At 38.1% G+C, this 26,156-nt stretch overlaps 1 protein-coding gene across 2 annotated transcripts; it reads right to left on the reverse strand.

Annotated features, from left to right (window-relative positions):
* Positions 1 to 20,033: 20,033 nt before the first annotated feature.
* Positions 20,034 to 24,924, reverse strand: LOC113062742 (protein ALP1-like). 2 transcript variants are annotated; one of them, XM_026232703.1, is made up of 4 exons: positions 23,858 to 24,924; positions 23,282 to 23,516; positions 21,364 to 21,478; positions 20,034 to 20,969 (listed from the first exon to the last, which is right to left on the reverse strand). In XM_026232703.1, the coding sequence occupies exons 2-4, from the start codon at positions 23,464 to 23,466 to the stop codon at positions 20,706 to 20,708; spliced, it is 564 nt and encodes a 187-aa protein (XP_026088488.1). In that variant the 5' UTR covers positions 23,467 to 23,516; positions 23,858 to 24,924; the 3' UTR covers positions 20,034 to 20,705. The 2 variants fall into 2 exon arrangements, 1 of the variants encoding a protein (XP_026088488.1); XR_003278579.1 differs by lacking the exon at positions 23,282 to 23,516 and having other exon boundaries at positions 24,512 to 24,924.
* Between the last annotated feature and the right edge of the window lie 1,232 nt (positions 24,925 to 26,156).

A 26,156-nucleotide genomic window follows, 5' to 3' on the forward strand; every position in this document is an offset into this window, starting at 1 on the left:
TCGTCACCGTCCTGAATGAGGCCAATGAGTGTGGTGTCGTCTGCAAACTTCAGGAGCTTGTTAGAGGGGTCCTTAGACGTGCAATCGTTGGTGTACAGGGAGAAGAGCAGTGGGGAGAGAACGCAGCCCTGAGGAGCTCTGGTGCTGATTGTACGGGTACTGGATGTGTATTTACCCAGCCTCACTAGCTGCTGCCTGTCTGCCAGGAAGCTGTTGATCCACTGACAGATGGAGGTGGGCACGCAGAGCTGAGTTAGTTTGGGCAGGAGGAGGTTTGGGATGATCGTGTTGAAGGCCGAGCTGAAGTCCACAAACAGGATCATCACATAAGTCCCCGGTCTGTCTAGGTGTTGCAGAACATAATGCAGTCCAATGTTTACTGCATCGTCCACAGACCTGTTTGCTCTGTAGGCAAACTGAAGAGGATCTAGCAAGGGTCCAGTGATGTCCTTCAGGTGGGCCAGCACCAGTTTTTCAAATGACTTCATGACTACAGACGTTAGAGCCACAGGCCTGTAGTCATTTAGTCCTGTAATTTTTGATTTCTTAGGGGTGGGGATGATGGTGGAGCGTTTGAGGCATGAAGGGACTTCGCACAGCTCCAGCGATCTGTTGAAGATCTGTGTGAAGATGGGGGCCAGCTGGTCAGCACAGGATTTTAGACAGGCTGGTGTAACACAATCTGGGCCTGGTGCTTTTTTCCTTTTCAGCTTCCAGAAGACTTGGCGCACCGCATCCTCGCTGATCTGAATTGCAGGTGTGGGGGAGAGGGGGGATGCAGGAGGTGAGAATTGTGAGAGTGCTTGATTGGAGAGGTGTTCAGGATGGTTTGCAGGAGCTGTTAATGGTGTGAACGGTTGTTTGGAGAGGTATTCAGGGCTGGTTGCAGGAGTTGTGAATGGTGTGAATGGTTGTGTGGGGAGGCGTTCAGGGCAGGTAATGGGTGTTCTGTCAAACCTGCAGTAAAACTCGTTCAGATCATCTGCCAGTCGTTGATTCTCCACAGTGCTGGGGGGTGGTGTCTTGTAATTGGTGATCTTCTTTAGACTTTTCCACACTGATGCGGAGTTGATGGAAGTGAACTGAGTCCTTATTTTATAGACATAGTCTAATTTTTCATGATATCTTATTCAGATTTGAAATAGAAAGTCATGAGACACTTTTCTAGATTGCTCCAGGACTGATTTCATGTGTTTTTATATCAAATAAAAATATTTAATTGTGTTAAAAAAATATTAAAGGCACTTCAGTGTCTATAACTTTTCATATTTTTGAGCATTATCAAATCTGGTTCATAAAAAGTAAAGCCCAAAGGGTCTTCTTTCCAAAGACACCAAAATTAACACTGAAGTAGGAAACTTTTACAATTATAAGTTAGGTAGAGCACTTTCAGCTGTGAGTCCCATAATGGGGGGTGCTGGCTAACAGGTTAATTCATTTTTTTTTTATTGGCGTTGTTTACAATATTCTAGTTTTAGAATAAATGAATAAATGAATAAATAAATACCTGTAGCCAGTCGTCCTCACAAATATTTTATTAAACAGGTTTAATACTTTTCGACTGGCTGCACTGGCGACGGTCTATACTCTGGAGATGCATTTTTTTTAGATCATTAAGCATCCTTTTATTTCAATAAGAAGTCTAATAAATGTTAAACAGGAAGAATAAATTTAAATAGGCCTAGGCTAGTCTATCAAATAAAAAAAATCTAACATTTGTAAATAAAATAATGTTACTATATATATACACTTCAATTATATCTAATATATTTGAGGAAATATGATGAGGAAATATCTCAACATATCTCAGATGAAGTCATAGAGTTTAAAGTGTTAGACGTTGGGAGCGTTATTTACTGTAAACTCATCAAATTAAAATGAAAATAAACAAATAAAATTTAAAATATTTTTGTTTTCGGAATAAATAAAGCAGCATTTTATATTATATTTTGTTCTGACATGAACCGGAAAGAGAAGAAAATTAGCGTTTTTGCCAAGAAAGAACTAATTAGTTTTTAAGGCCTGATTTGACAACAGCCTACTTTTCTGTTTGATTAATAGAAAATAAAAACACTAGAAATGTTGTGAAATGCAATTAACTAAATGAATCAGCAAATGCGCTACAACACATTCACATAGAACGTTTTTGCTTTGAAAAACGCGAGCAAGGAGTGGGATGGGAGTAAAACGTGTTTTAGCTCCAGAGAGGCATTTTAAAACTTTTAGAATGCCGTGTCATGCGCGAGACATTGCAAAAGACTGCAAGATGCGAGCGTAATGGGTATACACGGGTATACCCTTATGAAACAAAAATATATTGCAGTATATTGGAAAATATCATGTTATATATTAGGCATATATTCTTATATATATTAATTTTTTTCCAATATATTGCAATATATTGAAAGTGGCAATCATTTGTATATTTTGCAATATAGTATATAATATATGTATCATTAATATATTATTAAATGTATATAATTATATAATATATTAGAAAATAAAAAGGGAAAATAATATATTACAATATATGACAATGTATTATAAGAAATATATTGGTAAATATATTTTCCTTTCGTATGGGTATAGAGAAACAATGTAAAAATAGTGCACTGGAATGGAAAAATGCTTTCTGTGGCCCCCAAGTGAGTTTTGCTAAATCATTATTAACAAACTCAATTGCTCTCCCTATGCCCCTACTACGTATGTACTGTTGTTGTTTCAGAGTCTGCACTATAAGTTTTTCTGTCACCAAAACAAATTCCTTGTCTGTGCAACAGCAATAAATCTCTTTCTGATTCTGACAAATAGAATGTGCTATTCACTGCACCTAATTGTAAATATATATATATATATATATATATATATATATATATATATATATATATATATATATATATGCATACATTGTATTGAACATTAATGGAGCAAAATAGTTTGTGTGGAAATAAATAATTGAAGTTGGTTATTTTGTCTAGGTCCTCCCTTCCAGAACTTGTTTTCAAGGGGGCCCACAGCAACAACCTACATTGGGCCTTGGATGCTCCAGTATTCCCGGATAGACATGCATTCAAGCATAAATAAAAATATGATTTAATTGGTAATGTGTTTTTCTTACCAACTTGTATCGCACGACATTACAGCCCTGACCCATCCCCCTCAACATCATCTGGATACAGGTCGCATGTTAATGCCAACTGTAAACGCAATCACTAGCATGTCCTATACCAGAGGTAGTCGAGGACACATTGTGATCGGATCTCAGTAGAGCTCAATCCAGCCATAATGTCTGCATTCAAAGGTCGATATCATGCAAAATGTTTTTTTTTTTTTTTTTATATTGTAATGTTTTTTATATTTTTATTTTAATGTCATGAGAGAGAAACTAAGTTGTGTTTTTGTTTTTCATTTACAACTCTCAGTTACACTGGCAGTATAATCTGTCCTTCACTTTTGTATTCAAATGGCATTATGACAAGTTTTATGGGTAAGTGTTATAAAACTTCTCCATGTCTTCAAGAAATTTCATGTCTAGCCTAGTTGAAACATTAAATGACTAGTAGATAAAGAAAGTAATTAATTCTTCGACTCTTAATTTTCCTGCAGACAGTGCTTGGCTCAGTGATTTTACCTCGTATATGCAGCACTAGTGCACCCATGTACTTCCTTATTCCAAAAATATACAAAGTCATCAAACAGTAGTGGAAAATATGGCTCTCACAGATGGTGGTATACTAATTTGCTTTAAAGTTGTGCTTATACTAAATGGCCAACAGCAAAGCAGTGTTGTAAATTGTTAAAGAAATAAGTAGTCTTAGTGTAGTGTAGGGAATCAAATATACATAGAAAACGACCTTGTCTAACAGGCTTTCTCTACCACTTGAGGGTATGATGTAACGATGAATAAATTAAGTGGTTATGTATGTGTGAGTGTGCATACTGACACAATTGCAGGTTAAGCAGCAACTGCATCTATTTTTAGTTTCTTCTTATTTACCTTATTTACCTAATTTTCGAATTTACGACACACCCTTACAGGAACAGCCACAGAGGGTAAAACAATGCTTTGCGCCACTGACCGCCAGTTAATTTTTCAAGGTTTACAATAAGTATAATTTAATTTAATTTTAATTTAAGTATAAATGTAGTAAGACAGATATATTTAAAGGCCAAATTCAGCATTTACCTTATTGATGATTTTTACAGGCAAGCAGATGAACCCAGAATATTAATGCAATCTGCAAAGTTTAATATAAAATTTTTAGAACACCATTATAAAGAAGATGGTTTTCCCATAGGACACCATTATAAAGAAGATGCTTAACCATTTAGTTCAGGGGTGTCAAACTCAATTCCTGGAGGGCCGGAGCCCTGCAGAGTTTAGATTCAACCCTAATTAAACACACCTGATCCAACTAATTAAGTCCTTCATACTTATTTGGAAACTATGTGACTATATGTGTGTTAAAGCAGGGTTGGAACAAAAGTCTGCAGGGCTCCTTGATTAAATGCATTGTGCTCATATTCTGGGCTCATTTACTTGCCTGTATAAGGTATGCGTACTGAATTCAGTCTTTTAATATCACTGTTTTAAAGTGTTTTTGCATTAAATGTTTTAGTATGTACTGCTGTTTTTACTGATTTAAATATTACGGTGGGTGATTTATATGGATTGCTAATGGCCAAAACTTTCATTTTGTTAACATATCTTTTATTTTTCTTTTGATAGGTGGTCTAAATATTTTTGGACTGGAACAGAGAGAAAATTGACGGCTTGTGCTGCAGTTCTATGGATGTTTTGCCCGCCAAGTTTATGAGCCAGTCACATGACTGAAACCTAAGAATTGACCCCTGAGACAAAGCTCAAAAGGAAAATGTATTTCACGTGGGTTCTTAGGCTGTTAAAAAATTCAGGAGATCTGAGTTATGCAACAAATTTGTTTCATCTAAAATTCCTTATGATAGATACAAATAGACACAAATGGTTGAAGTACAATATTATATAAGCATGACTATTCTTAATGTGTTTTAGCCCATCTGCTGTAAGAATAATTTTATGATCTCATTTGAATTTCATTGCTGTCTAAGAGAAGATCTTATGGTCAAACGATCTGCGCTGAAGCTGAGATCGTTCACCAACTTAAGTGAAAGTTAATGTGCCTAGATCTTTACGGGTTACGTGTGAACGCATGCCCATATTCCGAGTAATCACTGGCAGTGTGAAAGTGCAAAATTTAGTGACCCGGGAACAATTGCCGGGACACGTTACCCGTGTATTTTCTGGATTCGCAGTGTGAAAGGGGCTATGGTGTCAGAAGTGTGCGTGTAGTGACGATGGCACAAGGACTTCGTAAGACTGACCCCCTCGTCTTTGATGAGAAAATTGTGGACAACTGGAGGAAAATTAAGTGCGAATGGAGCATTCACAGCAACACCGGCCTTTCAGCAGCAACAAAAAAAGTACAAGCATACACGTTTCTGAACCTAGCTGGTCCTGATGCCAAAGATAAATATGACACTTTCCCTTTCGAGGAGGGGCAAGATCGGGAAGATTCAAAGGGAATTTGAAGTGTAAGGAAATTTGCCTGCCTGTAAAGAATGTAATTATGGACAGACATGCATTTAATACAACAAACCAGAAGCCACATGAAACAATCCAGTCGTACGTTGTCACGTTAAAAACACTAGCCAGAAAATGCGAATTTGGCACTCTGCATGACAAACTGATAAGAGATCAATTAGTATGTGGCATTCACAAAGACAATATCCACACACAGCTGCTGAAAGAAAAAAAAAAGTTTAAACTCAGCTATCGAAAATATGCAGCTACATGAGCAGTCTGAAAAAGGAAACAAAGAAATAAAAAAAGATCCAAAGAAGGAAAGCGGCTCTTTGAAGGACAGCAATGCGCAACCATTGTTGACGACATCCTTGTTTGCTGCAGCACAAGAGAAGAGCATGATCTCTGCCTCCAGCAAGTCATGGACAGAATATGCACCATAAATCTTAAGCTCAACCCTGACAAGTGCCGTTTCCGGGTGTCTGAGGTGTCATATGTGGGTCACCTTCTAACTGACCAGGGCATAAAACCTGACCCTACAAAGACAGATGAAGTCTGTTCTATGCCAACCCCAGCAGACAAACATATTGTGCAAAGGTTTTTGGGCATGGCAAACCATTTTTCGAAATTCATCCCAGGCTATATCGAAATCACAGCACCCCTGCGTCAACTCCTGCTTCAGGATGCAGAATGGAGCTGGCAGGAGCACCATATGGCAGCATTCACTAGACTTAAAGAACTCCTCACAAGTCCTTCTGTACTCCAGTACTTTGACATGCACCAGCCAGTGGTGTTATCTGCAGATGCCTCTCAGCACATGCTGTCTGTCTCCAGGACAACAAACAAGTGGTGCTTGCCTCAAGAGCACTTACAGAGACTGAGTCACGATATGCTCAGATAGAAAAGGAGCTTCTGGCCCTTGCCTATGCTTGTCAGAAATTCCACAATTACATATATGGCTGTCCTGTGACCGTCGAAATGGATCATCAACCCTTCATCAATATTCTGAAAAATACACTCTGCACTTCTTCAGAGGATAAAGATGTCCGATGCATCTGTCTGCAACACAAAAGGGAGAGAAAAATCAGGAGAGTGTAACAACGGCCCACCACACACACAGCTCCGTCCACTGGACCGTATCTGGCACCTCCTTTTTAGTAAGATCTGTCAAGGGGCTGGTGAGGTCCGAATAATTAGGTACAAACCTTCTATAATATCCCACCAGCCCCAGGAACTGCCTTACTTCCTTTTTGGTCTTGGGGCGTGAAGCGGCCGCAACGGCTGCTGTCTTATCAATTTGGGGACACACCTGTCCATGCCCCAAGTGGAAGCCCAGATATCTCACTTCCACACACCCTTCGCACACTTCTTCTGGTTGGCCGTGAGTCCGGCCCCCCTCAGCGATCTCAGGACAGCCCTCAGATGCTGCATATGCCGCTGCCAATCATTACTAAATATAATGATATCATTTAAATATGCAGCCGCATATGCAGCATGGGGCCACAGAATCTTATCCATAAGATACTGAAAGGTGGCCGGTGCTCCGAAAAGCCCGAACGGAAGGGTAAAAAATTGGTGTAATCCAAACGGCATGGTGAAAGCTGTCTTTTCTCTGGACAATGGAGACAAGGGGATCTACCAATATCCCTTTGTTAAGACCAGTTTTGAAAAAAAAAATGAGCCGTACCGAGCCGATCAAGCAATTCGTCAACCCATGGCATTGGTCGAACTTCGACACAGCATTCACCATGCGATAATCCACACAGAAATGGACTGAGCTATCCGTTTTCAGAACTAAAACTATGGGGCTCGTCCAGTTACTGTTGGATTCTTCTATTACTCCCATTTCAAGCATCGCACCTAATTTAGCCTGAACTACTTTTTGTTTGTGTTCAGGCAAGCGATGCGGCCAGCTGCGAACTACCACGCCTGGCTCCATCTCGATATGGTGCTGAATAAAGTTAATACGGCCAGGTAGGGGCAAAAACACGTCGGCAAACTCTGCTTGTAATTTAGCTAAATCAGTGAGCTGGGACGGCGAGTGGTGATCTCCACCTGGGGCAAGTGCGAGGGATTGCGTTTTGACATTCACCTCAAACGGCCCCTGCCACTTTGCAAGAAATTTAGAACTTGACATTGGGAGTAATAAAAGAACTTTGTCTCCCGATGCAAATTTGTGTTACTTAGTTCCCGTTATACAGCCAGCTCTGTCTGTCCTGGGCTTGTAACAAATTCTCCATTGATAGCCGCCACAAAGTGTGGAGTTTTGTTCTCAAGTCCAGTACATACTGAATTTTGTTTTTACTTTGAGATGGTCCATCCTCCCAAGTTTCTCTTAGGATGTCCACGCGGAATAGAGAAGCTCAAAGTGAGAAAACCCTGTGGAGGCTTGCAGGACCTCTCACACAGCGAACAACAGGGGCTCTAACCATTTATCCCAATTATTGGTGTCTTCTTGGACAAATTTACAAATCATGGATTTAAGGATGCAATTAAAACGCTCAACCAGGCCATTGGTCTGTGGGTGATAGACGCTGGTCCGAACCGATTTAATGCCCAATAATTCATAAAGTTCACGTAAATTACATGACATAAAAATATCTCTTAGCAGAGATGTTGTGGAGAGCCACTGCTTCAGGATATCATGTTGCATAATCCACTATGACTAATGCAAAATGATGTCTCCTTGCTGATCTCTCTAATGGCTCAATGAGGACAATACCAATTTTCTCGAAGGGGACCTGCATTAATGGGATTGGGTTCAAAGGCGCTTTTGGTGCGGCCAGTGGGACATTCAGGACAAGACGCGCACCACCTGTGCACATTCTCCTGAATGCCCGTCCAAATAAATGGGTCATGAGACGATTTATTATCGTTGCCTGTCCTATGTACTCTGCTATTGGATTAGAATGAGACGTTTGGCAAAGTATTTCCCTGCGGCTCCTTGGAACTAACAACTGGGTTGTATCTTCGATATCGATATAACCAATCTTTTTAAAATAGCAAAACACAGATAGGCAAGCATGTGGGCAGGATGGAGAGGCTGATCGTCGATGGTACGGACCTGTTCGGAAGCGTGTTTTAACTATCTGCTCCTGGGGAAAGTCTTTGTGCTCCGAGTGAATGAGTCTCTTGATTTCGCTCTGTTCCACTGAACCAGAACTCAGTGGTCCCCGTTCAGTTTCTCCCAACTGCACTTGCATGCCCCCTTCTGTTCCACGTCACTTCCCTCAGCCAATAGCCAATTGCGGTAGGAGTCCCGGAGCTGTTGGGCCATCGTGAAGGGCTGACCAGATTAACCCAAGTCCAGGGAATGGAAGCACTGGAAATGCTGTTTGGGGCTCCGGCCGAACCCGCTGGATGATGGCCCTCTTGAGGTCGTCGAAGACCAGTAGGTTCTGTACTGGAAGCTGCTGTGTGGCCACCTGAAACTCGCCCGAGAGCAACAGGATTAGACGCACCAGCCATTGATCACAGGGCCATCCGCATGCTTCCGCTGATTTTTCAAATAGTTCGAGAAAAGCTTCAGGGTCATCCTGTGGTCCCATCTTATTCAAGGGCACCACAAGCTGTCTGTTAGCTTTGGTACGAACCTCCGGGTCAATCCAGCTCTGGATCTTCTCGCGGTCCTCCGTTGGGCTTGAAGAATGGCATGGAATAGCCCCTCCGGGTCATTTCTCGAGTACAGCAGGGCCTGATGTTTCTCCTGATACAAGACCGCTAGGGATAAGATGACTTCCACAAATGGCGTGGAGGACGGGGTTTGCATGGCGGCGGCTCTCCTTCTTCCTTTCCCGGGTTTCAACACCAGTGTAATGCATTCATGAGTGGAAAGGAAGTGGACGGGGTCGACTTGATTGCTGACGGTACCTTTATTTGCACAGTTCACTCTTCAACTGCTCACAGTGTCAACAACACCAATATAAACACAACTATCTCAATAACTTTCACTTTCTTGAGGTTTCTCTTTCTGGAATGTGTTATCTTTCAGCAGTCCTTTTTCTCTATCTTATATTCCTGGTGTTAAATACTCTCTCCACACCAATAACTGAAACAAGACACAGGTGTGGGTTATTTGCGTTTAACCCACTCACTCACCATTCTTCTCCTGCCTCTCTCTCCCGCTGCAGACTTTGCTAAACCACGCCCCCCTTGCTACATCATGATTTATCTTACAGAGTACCATATTCTGAGGCCAAAATTATGTCAGTTTTATGATGTTGTACAAATGTGTACAGAATCATCCTTTTTGAAATGTGTATTTGGCATGAATTAAAAATTGCCATTATTTATCATGTAGGAGTGAATTCACTGAGCCTCTTAAGCTTGATTGTACTGTACATAATGGGTTTTACACTTTATAACAATGGTCTTTAAAGATCATAACAATGGTCTATATTTAAATATTAGGGACAATATTGATTTAATGATAAAATGGTTTTGGCTGATGCAGTATGACCCTGGTGATTGGTTACACCTCACAGCAGGACTTCTAATTATTTTCATTTCTAACTTTTAAGGTTGCTCACTAAATGAAAACAAATATATGAAACATTGCTGGCCAACTTTGGCTGAATGCACAAGATAAAGTGGCAAAAACCTTCTTTTACATTTATTGATTAAATAAACTGACATACGTAGTGTATTTTCATCTGCCATGATTCTGAGGAATCAAACAGTCTCTGGGTTTTGTTGCCAGAAGATAGACTTTATTTCAGAGAGAAACGAAGCCGAGATGTTCTCTGCGAGAAGATCTTCCGAATGCTAGGTGGCATCTCTTTATATACCGTATACAGGGCATTCTAAATAGTCAGACTTTGCCTTATGCTTACAATTTTGATACCCCCCTAGAGAGAAGGGGCCCCTACTTGTTTTGGAATAGAGAAAGGCCCTTTCTGTATGTCTGACCAGATGTTTCTCATCTAGTCTGTACAATCTGGCAACGTAGGTATATTCCTGTCTATACTTTACCTATGGGATTATAAGGGAATAATAACTAGCAACAAAAATGGCTAGATTCACATTGATTATACTTGATTAATTAAAATCTTATTAATAAAAATCTTCCACACATATTATAAATGTCATGTATAATAATGGACAAATAACACATGAACAAAATGTAAATGAAAACATGATTATTAGGCAGGGAGAAGAAAGGGGGAACATTTTCATCTGGGTATTAGATTTACACATTTAGCCCCAAAATTGGCCTTTTTACCTGTATTCACCCTACACTACCATTCAGTAGTTTGGAGCATGTACGATTTCTTAATGTCTTTGAAAGAAGTCTCTTATATGTTCACCATATTTGCTTTTATTTGATTGTAAATCCAGTAATATTTTGAAATGTTATTTCAATTTAAATGTACCGTAGCTGTATGTGATTGTAAAGGCCAAAGTATACTTCGACCTTCCACGTACAACAACGCATGCACAAAGTGAATGTTAAGCGCAAGCGCAGGTGGAATTGTGCATGTGTCGAGCTCGTCCGTCCATACTCATTCGTGGTTGAGTATACTTTGAAAGCTGTGCAGATGCAGCTGTGCAAGGGGTGGAACGGAAATGCGAAAAGTGTAGTATATCCAGGCCTTAAACAGTGTGCAGGGCTGTAAAGCTGAAAGTGCATCATAATAAAGTTATTGTCTCTCAAAAGTAAGAGTTCACTCTGACCAGTTGAATTTTATAGGGGTAATATGGCGTTGCTAAAAAGAACTTTTTTTTTTTTTGTGTATTTGGTGTAATGCAATGTGTTTATGCGGTGTACACACATACTGTACATTATTGTTGCTCCTCTATGCTCCGCCTTTCTGAAACGCATCGATTTTTTAGAAAGCTAATCATTCTGAAAAGGAAGGTGTAAACTGATTGGCCAGCTATCCAGTGCATTGTGATTGGCCAAATTCCTCAAGAATGTGACGTAAATGTTATGGGCCTTAACATACGGTGATAATATGTGTCCCGGCGCGATGAGACAAAACCAATAAAAGTCAGAAGCGCCAGACTGTCCTTGCAATGTTGGAATTGCCCCACCTTATAGAAAACGACAATAGCATTGTAGGCTACTCTCACAGGAAACAGTCTTTGTCCTCCGTAAAATACGCTGCACACATCTGAATATTTGGGTTGAACTGTTCTGGAACAGTGTTGTAGATACAACTTAACCACTGATCATGCACATAGTGTTCAACTTCAGAAAGCAGGGAAATGCGAGTGTTCATTTTAAGCATATTGACTGGCACTAGATGATTGCTGTGCAGTGTGATAGAGCGACTATATATATATTGAAAGTATAGTTTCTTATATCTCACTTCAGTAAAAAAATAAAAAATAAATAACACTGTCATGTTTGAGCAGCCCTACCACAAGGGTCAGCTGACATCCTGTGACCTGCCTGTAACTTCCTGTCTAGGCCTTGGCCACAGATGTTTATATAGTTTCACCTGAAGCTTGAGCTGATACCTTTTGCAGACTACAGGTATTTCAATCAAAACTCTTTCGGATGTGGCAGTCACTCCTAAATGAGTCAATATCGAGTAATATGCCAGTTTTTACCAGCTCATATAGCATTCCTGTTACTTCATTAGTACGGACTTGTCTGACATGATGTCACTATGTGATTACATAAATAAACTTGTGAATCAGTTATTTAAATACAGTATGTCAGGTGTGACGAGTCAGCTGCCTCCTCCCTGATTATCATCGGCACCCGTCCTAAATCGCCGCCCTTCACCAGGCTCCCGACAGGAGTGGGTGTGTGAGACAGGAGGGGCGCTGGACGAGTCAGGGCTGGCAAAATGTGATGGTGTACACCTGATGTGAATGGAGCCTAGGGTTGCCACCTTCAATACAGAAACATAAGGGACGTCTGGGGGGAACACCCCTTGGGGCCACGATGACCACAGGTCCCATGACGTGCCAGTGGTGGGTAATCACAACTTAAAATATGTTTTCATAAAAATATTAATTGGTAATGAACTTTAGTAATTGTATAAGGTGGAGTGAATGCAGATTTTGGATAAAATTCATTGTTTGCAGACAGTAACACCATCCAAACAGTGAAACCACATAATAAATAACCGATCTACAAACATTTCTAAATTCATGTAAAACACAATTTTTTTTATTATTATTATTGGTAATTTAATCTATTTTATATAGTCTATTGTTAATTCTACAGTAGCCTATTGAATAGTGCAATAATTTAAATTAGTTAAGTTGTTTATTTGCTTCACATAGGCACTATATTTTTATTATTAAATATATCTGTTACAAACACGCTAGGTTCCACCTCCACACAATCACAGCGCACACCCTCACCTGAGTACTGAATCATCCCCACCTGATCCTCATCACCAGTCATCCACCACAGCACCATAAAAGCCACACACGCACACAGTCATTGTCTGGTCACGTTCGCGACAAGATCACTCATCTGCGCTAACTATAATGCCTAACTCCTCTTTACCTTCTCTCCAAGGATATTCTCCGAAGTCTACTTCTCCTTCTTCTTCTCTCTAAGGATTGCTCCCGAAAACTCCTCCAAGACCTCACGGTGCGTGTGTGTGTGCGTTCACCTCCATCCCGGCACGGATCCCAATCCCTCATCCACTCCTCACTACCTGCTCCTCTGCTTGTGTCTTTAAATAAACATCTTACTCATCTGTTACTCCTCTGTCTCCGAGTGATCCGTAACAATATCTCTCTTATCTTGTATTAAAATAATGCTAATATGTCTGACTGTACCTTAACCGTAATAAACAAATCGCTAACACTTTAAAATAAGGTTCATTAGTTAACAGTTAACTACATTAACATTAACTAATAATGAACTGCAATTACTGTATTACATGTAATAATACTTTATTAAAATCTTTTTAATATTAGTTAATGCACTGAAATAACATGAACAAACAATGAAAAGATTTATTTCTATTAACTAACATTAACAAAGATGAATAAATACTGTAACAAATGTATTTCTTAATCATTGTTAGTTCATGTTAGTTAATATACTAATGTTTAATAAATGAACCTTATTGTAAAGTGTATGAATGTTGTTCTCCGGAAGCCTGCTGTCGCACATCTGACAAGCCACTGTGCGCAACAGAGAACACTCGCCAACCAATTGCACAATTGGCTTGATACTCATATCCACTGATGCTTTTTGATTCCTCCCACTCTCGTCTGTACTTTTGCTTCCGCTTTCATTTCTCTCTCTTCGAGAAACTGGTCTCTCCCCATAGACAGTAAAAGAAATGGATACAGTGACCTAATTGGATTCAACGGAAACAAGTGAAGTCAATTAGAAGCACGCACTTCCTGGGGTTCGGGCGTACTGCATAGAATCAAACTGAACTTTGTAACGTAAATGTCACCTGAACAACCTGTAAGTCTTCTAACTGCTGTGCTAAGAGAAATCTGAATCGCACGCCGAATCTTGCAGACGTTGTTGAATAATTATGTCCGTTGCTTTTATGGACTCTCTATGGGCTTTTCCCTTGACGTCATGCCTCCACGTCCCCCCGATTGCAGATTGCCTGCAAGCTTCTCCTCCTGTACATACGGTAATTTCTCTACTGTGGTTATGCCACAATTGTTAGCCTATTTTTTACAAAAACTGCTTCTAATGGGCCACAACATAAGATACAAGGTAATGGGGCCTTTTATACATTTTTGTGCTTCTTTAGAAATAATGAATGGACAAATGGAGTCTTTAAATGCCTCAGATGTAAAGTTATTCACTGTCAAAGTGACGCCAAAATGAATGGGAGTCAATGGAATGCTAACAGCAGGTGGGGGTCCGCTAGCCAATGGTGGTGCCCAGGGGTGCTTCAAAAAAATATGAAACCCTGCCCTTTCTCTTCCCCGTGCATGCACACTGGTGTCCTTGTGGGTCCAGGAAGGGTGCGTTGTAGTGATGGGAAGTTTGATTCTTTTCCGCGAACCGGTTCGATTCAATAAACTGGTTGAAAAAACCGGTTCACCGGTTCTTTTACACTAGACATAATGACGTGACGTCATTGGCGATGATGTAATGGCGTCAAGTCTATCAAACATTCAAATATATAAAGTCAGAAATCATAACTATAGTCAGCTAAAAACCTCATAATCATGAAACGTTTACAATTTTGCAACAACGCACCCAAATACAGAAACAGCAATAATGTGCATACGAGGATTTAAGTCTTCAAGATATAAAGTAAATAAATTAGGTGTCATCAGTGCAGAAACAACGATCCACTTAATATACATAATCTATTGCGATGTATTTGTTATTAAATGAACTTACATTTCGCCAGATTGCCCTTCATTCAAGCCTTCGGTTTTCCTGCGCTCATAACATTAACACAGAATCAGTTCAGAATCAATCATCAAAAGAACCAGTTCGGTTCAGATGCTCTGTGAGTCAATCGGCTTTACGCTGAATCACGCATGCGCAGTATCATCAGCTCCTCAGTTCTCGAATCGGACGTGTCCGAAAGAAACGGTTTTCAGTTCAGTGTACTGATGATCCGAAAGCCGATGCAACCGGTTCTTGACTCGAGAATGAGAACCGCTCTAACCGGCACGTGCTGCAGTTCAATATCATCAGCTGCTCTACTCGTGTTCATATTCTGTTTAGTACAAACTCAATTTGTGAATGTGTCATCATTAACTATAAATACAGTACAGATATTTCATAAATCATCTCTTATTCCTATTAAACATATAGCCCTTTCACACATACAGAAATGTCCGGAAAATTACCGGTAAATTGTCATAAAGTGATCATGTGTGAACAGAATCTTTTCAAAAATACCGGTAAATTCGTTAAGGCAATTTAACGGTGTGAGAAGTTGTAACATTACCAGTACATTTCCGGAATTCTGCTGTGTGTGAACGCAGAAGGAAAATTACCGGTATAAGCACGTACGAGTTCAGAACGTGGTGACGTATGACGCCTATTCAGGGCCAACCATAACAATCAGACGCAGAAATATTTCAGAAGTTATTGTAGTAAAGTTGCTAAACTCAAAAGAGCACAAGAAGAGAACATAATTTCAACCATTGCATACCTTTCATCCAAATGCCCTGATAGCTTATCTCTGGAGGAAAGTAATAGTCTTTTCGAGCATCAGCACAAATTGGATGAACTTTATAAATTAAAAGCTCAAGGTGCTTTCGTAAGGTCCAGAAGACGCTGGCTTGAAGAAGGAGAACAAAATACGGCTTACTTTTTAAGTTGGAAAAATCCCTAACTAAAAATAATATTCATCAGTTGAAAATTGGTAAATCTATTTCGGAAGACCCAAAAGAAATTGGCAAACATTGTTCTGAATTCTATAAGAATCTTTATAGCAGTCAATTCTGTTATGACAGCACTATATCCTTTATGAACTCTATAGACAATATTAATTATATTAGTGCTCCTGACAAAGATTTTTGTGATCGTCCCGTTACATTATCTGAGGTCCTTGAATCAATCAACTATTTAAAAGTTAACAAATCACCAGGCATAGACGGCCTTACTTCAGAATTTTACCAAAAATTTGCAAAAGATTTGGCCCCTTTCTTATTAGAAGTTATATATGAAAGCATTAGGGTGGAATATCTCCCCCCTACCCTAACTCAAAGTTTAATAACTCTTATCCCTAAACCTAAAAAAGACTTATTACTAATAGACAATTGGCGTCCAATCAGTCTTTTAAATTGTGATTATAAAATTATTGCTACAATCTTTGCAAAACGTTTAAAAATTATTTTACAGGATATAATAGATGAAACACAATCAGGCTTTCTTAAAAACAGACACATCTCAAATAATATTCGGTTGGTTCTTGATTTGTTAGACTATTCAGAGTTAGTGAAGGATGATAGTTATATGCTTTTTCTGGACTTTTACAAAGCCTTTGATTCTATAGAACATGATTTTATATTTAAAACTTTAGAAAAATTTGGTTTCGGGGACCTGTTCACTAAAACTGTTAAAACTTTGTATGCTCATGGTAACTCTTCAATTAAGCTTAAGTATGGTACTTCTCCAAGATTTGATCTGCAACGAGGTATACGTCAGGGGTGCCCTATTTCACCATATTTGTTTATATTGACTACTCAATTATTAGCCAGTCACATTAAGAATAGTACCTTGCAAGGGATTAGTATCATGGGAAGGGAAATCATCATCAGCCAGTTGGCTGATGATACTACCCTTTTCCTTAAAAATTCAGACCAGATTTCTTTAGCTCTTAATACTATTAAAATGTTCTCCAATGCTTCTGGGCTTCTTCTTAATATGCACAAATGTGAATTGATGCCAGTTAAGCAACTCTCTGTTTCCAGCATATGTAATATCCAAGTCAAAGAGGAATTAACCTACCTTGGAATAGTAATATCCAAAAATCCAAAACTTAGATGTGAATTAAACTTCTTGCCCATTTTAGAGAAAACTAAAAGAAAACTTAATCAGTGGCTTCAGAGAGACTTGTCTCTAAAAGGAAGGATACTCCTTTCCAAGGCAGAAGGGATTTCACGTCTAACATTTGCCGCCATCTCTTTAGAACCTGATAAAGCGATGTGTAAAAAAATTGATCAACAATTATGTAACTTTGTATGGAAAAATAAGACGCATTACATCAAAAAATCTGTTCTATCTAACAGCTACAGTAACGGAGGTCTTAATTTGGTTGATTTTTCAACGTTAAATAATACCTTTAAAATCAACTGGTTGAGGAACTACTTGAAAAATCCATTCAGTATTTGGAATATTATACCAGAGTATATATTTTCACAGTTGGGAGGTTTGAATTTTTTATTATTATGTAACTACAGTATTGAGAAGATCCCTGTTGCTCTTTCTAATTTCCACAAACAAGCACTTTTGGCATGGTCTATGATTTTCAAACACAATTTTTCTCCAACTAGTTACTTCATTTGGAATAATAAGAATATCTGTTATAAATATAAGTCCCTATTTTTTGAAAACTGGTTTAAGAATGGTATCAATCGGGTTAGTCAATTATTTCATAATAGTGGTTACTTGTTTACTTATCAAGAATTTCTTTCTCACTATAAGTTTCCTGTTACTCCAAAACAGTTTGCCACTGTATTTGGTGCTATCCCGAATGGTGTAATCATGTTATTTAAGGGCTATAACAGTGCTTTGACAAGTTCTGAAATGCCTCTCCCTGACCCAGTTGACACATATGTAGGTGGGATATGTTTTAAATCTACACTGAAAAATAACAGAAATATTCGTTTTCTTTTTCTTAATGACTGTGTTTCCACTCCTCATGCTATTTCAAAATTGAATAGATCAGTGAAAAATATTTTGTTGAAAAAAGTTTGGACGCTTCCTAACAAGTATTTATTAGTAAATAAGGTTAAAGAGATTTCTTTTAAGCTCATTCATCAGTACTATCCTGTTAAAACATTTATTGTGTCGAAATTCAAATTAAACATAGATGTGAACTGTACGTGTCTGTGACTCACAACCAGAGTCTGTCCTGCATCTTTTTTGGCAATGTGTTTACATAAGAAAACTTTGGCAAGATATTTGCCAATTCATTGTAAACTTCATACACAATGACTTTGAGCTTTTCTTTAAGGATGTTTTGTTGGGAATTTTCACTTTTGAGAAGCAATATGGAAATGTTTACTTTCTCTGCAACTTAATTATTTTGCTTGCAAAATATTTTATCCACAAATGTAAGGTTATGAAAGTCACGCCCCACTTCTCTTACTTTCTAGAAGATATTAAAATGTATATAAAATCTTTATCTACCTCCTGTAACAAAAAGGCAACTAAAACTTTGAATGTATGCTCACTTTTTGGTGTTTTTGTATAATTTCTATCTGACTGTCATCTTATATTTTGAAGGAAGAGGAAGATTTTGGCTGTGTAATCTGTTTTCTTATTTCTTTATTTTGTTTTATTGTAATTTTATTTTATTTTTTTCTATTATTTACTATTTTCTACTTTTTTTTTTTTGATTTGTAATTGTTTGGTCATCCTTGAACCCCTGGCTCTTTTACTTGATATATGCTGTATCATATTTGTATTTTTGAAGGAATGTTAAATAAAAAAAAAATAAAAAAAAAAAAAAAAAGAAGAAAAAAAAAAAAAAAACAATCAGACGCAGGAGGTGACGCATTCACTCCGCATTTGTTTACCAAAATAAAAGAAATGTCATCCAACTGGAGTGACAGTGAAATTAAAGCGCTTCTCTTTATCCGTGCGGATGAAGAAATTTGTCGTAATCTTAGAGGAACTGTTAGTGATACAGTAACATATGATAAAATGACTAACCGTCTCCGAGAGCAAGGCATCCTCACGACAAAAAGTCAGGTCATCAGTAAATTGAAAACATTACGCCTTAAATATATGAAAATTAACGATCATCATAAACAAAGTGGCAATGGAAGAATAACTTGGATGTATCATGAGCTTTGTAAATCCATTTGGGGATCCAGTCATAACGCAAATCCCGTTGCTCTGACTGGTAGTTTGAATTTTGAGGGACCCCAATCTGGCGTTGCTATAGCAATATATATCCTTATAAGGACGCGTGTGATGGCAGCACATCAAGTCAGTCGGTCGACACAGAGGCACCAACTTGTAATGCAGAACTAACGGATGAGGTTACAGGTGGGTGAACTAATTCATTGTTTACATGATAAACGTGTTATAACAAATAGCCTATATTCGTTTCGTTTTTTTTTTTTTTGGTAAATGAAAAGGTTATTTACGTTTTTATATGTTTGCACTAGTTAACAGGAACTAATAATGAACAATACTTTTAATAGATTTATTTCACATCCATACCTTTTGCATACGGTCAGCCAAAAAAAGTGACTTTCCCTTCACCCTCTCTTCCTAATCAATCCAAAGGTGAACAGATGATATATAATATATTTCTACTTCCGCCAGGTGCCGCCATTAATGCAAATAATAATAATAATAATAATAAATAAATAAAAACAATAGGCATTCAAAATAATGAAACTGTGCCTGGATCTTACAATTTGTATTGATCATGTATTTTTAGGTTTCACTCAGCCACCAAGGAAGAAGTAAAAAAAAAAAAAAAAAAAAAGATCACATGATTGACTCCATAGCTACAGTGCTACAAACTATGGAAACACCATTCAGAGAGCAAGAAGCACTCCGTATACAGGAGCAAAGAGAGTATGAAGAAAGGTTGCACAAAGAGGCAAAGGAATAGCAGAAGGAGGAAAGGGCAAGCATGATGGCGATGTGGAAGGAAATGATGGAGTTCCAAGGAAACCTCTTAAAGGACATTATGACGCGCCCACCCCCAACAACGTCTCTTCCTCTGAATCCACATTACCAACAACATCATCATCACAGCCTACACTTCTCTTTTCCAAGCCCTAGCACTAGCTACATGGCACCATACCACCCACCAGATCAAGATGCAGAGGCCTCACTCCATCCTCAATTCAAGTCTTCATTCTTAGAAGATCTGCAAGACTAGACTAAAATAAAATAAAACAGTTCACTTCAAATTTTAGAAAAAATATGCTTTAATTGTACATGTTAGGAATTACAAGTGTTAGTGTTCCTGGTGTTTTTGCAAACCAAGTGTATTCTGTGCACTACGATAAGTATTTGTTCATATTAATAAGTATACATGTTAATATTTTGTTTTGATAATATTTAAATGTATTTATATAAATGAATTTGTTAATTGTATGATTTTTTAAACAATAATACATTAATAAAATGTTATGTTTTATGCCTTGACCCTAGTTAATACAATTTTAAGGCAAAAATAAACTGTCCCCTTAAGAAATTCCCCTGAAAAGGAAGTTGTTATCAAATGGAAAAATGTACAGTCATATTTATATTTCATTCATCATTTACTCACCCTCATGTAATTGTAAACCTGCATGAAGTTCTTCCTTCTGCTGAACCAAAGTAAGCTATTTTGAATAATGTTGGTAACCAAACAGCTGTTGGGCACCTTTGACTTCCATATTATATTTTTCTTGCTACAGAAGTAGAAAGAAGAACTTCATGCAGGTTTACAATTACATGACGTTGAGTAAATAGTTTTTGGGTTAACTATTCCTTTAACTCATCAGTGTTGCCAATGCCCTCCGAACTGCTTGCACGTCATAAGTTACTCTGTTGTTCTCTCGGTCAGTAACAAGCTACAACTATATCAGACACGATATTTATGTCGACATCATTGCGCTTCAGTAAACATCTCCAGAGACCTTTGAGGCGACCGAAGGCATTTTCTACGACCATTCGAGCTGAACTCAAGCAGAAATTGTAGTGAGACTGGTTGAGTGTCAGATTTTGGTGATTTGGGAACCCTTTCATTAGCCATTTTTTAAGGGGGTATGTCGCATCTCCAATAAGATGGATGGGAACCTCCTCTCCATTCACCACCATAGATTTCTGTAAAAAAAATTAATGTGTGATTATTTCAAAATAAGTGGCATTTCAAAAACTCTTTTGCTGCTTTTTGGAAACTTGAAAATACTTTGCATGGTAATAGTTTTTGTTAACACTTCTTACTATTATCCTAAAATTCTCAATATTAACTATTTGCTTATTAACATGTATATTAGCTGTTTATTAATGCTTAGAGCACATATAAATGCCTTATTCTGTATGACCATATTCTGCTTCACTTAGTCCTACCAAATACCTAAACTTAACAACTACTTTAATAACTATTAATAAGCAGCAAATTAGGAGTTTAATGATGCAAAACTTGAAGTTAATAGTGACAATTAGACCCTAAACTAAAGTGTGACTTAGTTTCTTAATAATGTTAAAAAAGGTGTACCTCACGAGGAAACAAATACCCATCCTGTGCCTCGGCCATTTGGTATATGGGAGAGTTGGCTAGCACTCTTGCATCATGAGTTCGACCAGGCCAACCCACATACACATCCGTAAAGCTGAAAAAACAAAACAAGAATTTGTATTATCTCAATATAAATTACATTTTAGAATGAAGACATTAAATAAATCACAAATTTATATGCATATGCATACACTTAATGATAAAAGCTAGATAAATATAACACTGTAAAAATATAGCTTCTGTAGCACATAACTAGAACAAGTTCAAACAATATCAACATTTTTCAATTCAATTCAAGCTTATTTGTATAGCGCTTTTTACAAAACAAATCGTTACAAAGCAACTTTACAGAAAATTATGTTTCTACAATATTTAGTAGTAGCTAGTAGTTTGTGCACATTTGACAGGATTTTAGAAAAAAAAAATAAAAAATAATAATAATAATACAAGACGTAGTCAGCTAGACGATGAACTATCAATATTATTAATTAAGTTATTATATGATTCAGTCACACATTTAGCAATTATTCTTAGTTCTGTTTGTTGATTCAGGGTTAGCATCATCTGAGGTCCTCTGAGGGTCAGCATCATCGCTTCTCAGGTGTTCTGGATCCAGACTGGAGCTTGTGTAAATCCTAGTGGCGAAACATAGAAACAAAATACAGACATCATTAGCATAGCTGCTGATCCAACAAAGTAAAATGAGTTTAACCCAAGCTAATGAATAAAAAAGCACCTTTGATCAGATTCAACTACACTCACAATTTAAAAGATACATTATTCGAATGCTTGGCGAAAGAGATGTGTTTTTAATCTAGATTTAAACAGAGAGAGTGTGTCTGAACCCCGAACATTATCAGGAAGGCTATTCCAGAGTTTGGGAGCCAAATGTGAGAAAGCTCTACCTCCTTTAGTGGACTTTGCTATCCTAGGAACTACCAAAAGTCCAGCGTTTTGTGACCTTAGGGAGCGTGATGGGTTGTAACGTGGTAGAAGGCTAGTTAGGTACGCTGGAGCTAAACCATTTAGGGCCTTATAGGTAAGTAATGATAATTTGTAACTGATACGGAACTTAATAGGTAGCCAGTGCAGAGACTGTAAAATTGGGGTAATATGATCATATTTTCTTGACCTCGTAAGGACTCTAGCTGCTGCATTTTGGACTACCTGTAGCTTGTTTATTGACGAAGCAGGACAACCACCTAGAAGTGCATTACAATAGTCCAGTCTAGAGGTCATGAATGCATGAACTAGCTTTTCTGCATCAGAAACAGATAACATGTTTCGTAGCTTGGCAATGTTTCTAAGATGGAAGAATGCAGTTTTTGTAACATTGGAAATATGATTTTCAAAAGACAAATTGCTGTCTAATATAACACCCAGATTTCTGACTGTAGAGGAAGTAACAGTACATCCGTCTAGTTGCAGATTGTAATCTACAAGATTCTGTGTAGTGTTTTTTGGTCCAATAATTAGTATCTCTGTCTTATCCGAATTTAATTGGAGAAAATTATTTGTCATCCAATCTTTTCCATTTTTAACACACTCTGTTCGCTTAGATAATTGGGAAGTTTCATCTGGTCTCGTTGAGATATATACATTTCATCTAGTAGAAGGCTGAATTGGACTAAAACCTACAGTTACTTAGATTTATTAGACCACCTTCATAAGAAAAGCAAATATTTTAGGAATCTGTGAAAAAATTATTTAAAACTAAAAAAAAAAAATAGTCATTTATTAGGCAAAAAAAAAAAGAAAGAAACTGAAACAACTAAATAATGTTTTATAGTATAGTATTTTTATTATTAACCATTACAGAAACTTAAAAATGATTTTGGTAATAAATGTGTTAAGCACTGTGCATTTAAGCCTTTGAGGTTTTTTTTATATCTCTTACCATACATTGTGATCCACAAAGGCCTGCAACACAATAGAGTGCCATCCTTTATGGTTGCAGTAAGCCTGGTCCTCATGAGGTTTTATTATTGGTATGTGGCATCCATCAATGGCACCTGCACACATCTTGTAGCCACGGGCAACAAAACCATCAATGGTTTTTTGGAGACGCTGGCCTTGAGGCATGCATATAAACCGCTTGCAAAGGGTCGCCTTCAGAGCATACAGTATGTTACCTACGGTGGTGAAGTTAGTTTAACTTTAGTCATTCAGTTTCATAATAAAATAAAATTATAATTAAAATAAATTATGTTTGGGTGAACTCCTTTCAACTACCCTTACGGAAATTAACCATGGTTTTGTTATCTTGTGTGTGTGTGTGTGTGTGTGTGTGTTATTCATTATATTTGTATAGTTCTACCACAAATTTAACTTTTTTTGCTTTTATTTTGGGGTCACATGGTTTAACAACAACAACAAATAACGTAATTAAATCTTATTAGCAATAATAATAATAATAATTGTTGTTGTTATTATTACTATTTTTCTGTTGTTATTATTATTGATTATATGTTACCTGACGAACAAGCATGCAGACTGTTGATATTCCAAGGCCAAATAAACAGGATATGGTCCTGTATTCACTTGGGGTAGCGTACCACCACAACACAACTGCGAGTCTCAGTCGGGGTTCCAGCGGTTTTCGCCAGCCAGTAGTTTTTCGTAGCAAGGGTCTCACAAGCTGCAGCACATACTCAAACGTATCTCTCAACATGCGAAAGTGTTCCGTCCACATATCTTCATCAAAATTGTTCAAAACACTTTCCCATGTATACGCGGAATGGCCCATGTCCGTCGCACAGACCTCTGTGTAGCCATATGAGTAAACATTGTTTTTTTTTTTAGCTGCAGGTATCGCCTCTGCCTTCGGATGCAAGCGACAACATTTTTTCTCCTATAATTAAGTATTTTTGTTTGTAGTCGTCTATCACGTTGTCTCTCTGTCAAAAGCAGCTGCATAAATGCGAAAGTTTGTAACAAAAATGAAACCAACAACAGAAACATTGATCGCGTATTACCCTCCATGTTTACAAATAACCTTACAAGCACAGCTGTTTAGAGACTAATGACGTCACATAATTTACCGGTATTTTTGAATGGTGTGAATGGTGCTTTTCCGGAAAAAGACGGAATGTCGTTGACTGTGTGAACAACGCATTTTTGAATTTACCTGTAAAGTCGTTCCGGTAATCTTACAGAAATTTACTGGTATTGCTGTGTGAAAGAGGCTATAGAGTCCAACAGGTTCAACTGGTTATCTAAGAAGAACCGGTTAAATTTGACGATTTTTTCATGAATCGGACATCACTAGTGCGTTGAGGGACTCCTGCGCCACCAGAGACGTGAGCTGCCGAAGCCACGATCCGGGCGAGAACCGCACCCGTTTACACGGCCGATGGGGCAGGATGCCGGGCTGTCCGTCCCCTGCAAGCGCCGTGGCCAATGAGAAGGATGCGGCCTCTAGAAGAACCCGCGCCCCTCGTGCCCCGGACCGAAGAGGGGAACCTGTGCGGCCGCCGGACTCTGACCCTGGACCCTTCCTCTAGAACACTGCCCGACCCACGTAAACCGAGAAGAGTCTGACTTGCATTCTCAGAAACTTGTGCTTCCACTAGCGACGTCACTTGCAGTCTTTATTTTTTTATTTTGTACTATTTATTAATAACTTTTTGTTTGAATATCTCATCATTTTACAACAGTAGCCAGGTGGTGAAGACAATAAAAAATAATCTAATTACAATGTAACTTGCAATCGCCAATTGCACGTTGATTGCAAGTGACGTAGAATATGCTACCTGTGACGTCACTTGCAATCAACACAAATCGTGTATTTTGCCAATGGAGACAAGACGATGTGGTGGTGATTAAATGATTAAAACTAAATTAGTAGGCCTGTAGCTGTCACTGAAAAGGTTGAATTTCCGTCATTTATTTTTGTGAAAAGGTATTTAGCTCACGAATAGTGTGTAATGTTCATTTGTAATTTGTATTTGAGTATTATAAATACTGGGTAATAGTGACACTTACTGGTGAAATGTGTAACATTAACTGAATTTGTCACATGATCTAGTTAGCCATGTGAGTATCAGATCCACAAACGAAATGCGCACATCCTAAAAGCTGTTTAATTGTACGATTGGTAGAAAGAATGTCTACATAAATGTCTCCTGGATTTTTGATTAGAAGGCGCACACGGTATGTTGTTTATAATTTGGATTGCATCTGTTACTTTGCAAGGTTAATGTATTGTGTGTATTGATATTGGTTCAGTAAGAAACAGACTTGGTTAAACTGCGGTGGAAACAGAAACACACTCACAGGTTATTTTTTTTCAGTTTTTTAGGGTGTCGTGATGTAAAGATGTCAAGATGTTAATATCCAAAGGGTGTCACAATGTTTAAGTGATGCTGAAATATAATCAAGATGACAATTAAGATGACACTTGTACTTTTTAAAAAGAAGAATATAAACGTTAAGACATCAGTTGAAGCATGATTCTTTTAATCAGAAGAAAACCTTCAGGAGCTGTTACAGTGAAAAACGCTTTCAAGCCCCTGGAAGAGTGCAAGAGCTCATTGTGGAGAAGGGAAGATTGTGGCAAGCACTACATGTGAAGAGTATCCAGTCGACCTCGGTGGAAAATTGCAGCTAGTGGTGGAAAATAAATATATGTAGTCATTCAATGAGGCAACATGATTTCGTCACATTGAAACTCTTTATTGTCTTTCGCATGACTGAATTCCTTATCGGCTGAAGTGCAATGCAAGAAGATATTGCTGCAGTGATGACAACAGCAAAGCAGCAACGTTGCAAAG

The sequence above is a fragment of the Carassius auratus genome, chromosome 45 (genome assembly GCF_003368295.1).
Source record: "Carassius auratus strain Wakin chromosome 45, ASM336829v1, whole genome shotgun sequence".
Taxonomy (NCBI): Eukaryota; Metazoa; Chordata; class Actinopteri; order Cypriniformes; family Cyprinidae; genus Carassius; species Carassius auratus.

Bases quoted from the DNA above. Each gene is read 5' to 3' on its own strand.
- LOC113062742 (XM_026232703.1), bottom strand. From the start codon at position 23,466: ATGCCTCAAGGCCAGCGTCTCCAAAAAACCATTGATGGTTTTGTTGCC. The intron at 21,479-23,281 runs GTAAGAGATATA...TTGTTTTTTCAG, and splicing joins TTTGTGGATCACAATGTATG to CTTTACGGATGTGTATGTGG. The intron at 20,970-21,363 runs GTACACCTTTTT...TTTTTTTTACAG, and splicing joins GGTATTTGTTTCCTCGTGAG to AAATCTATGGTGGTGAATGG.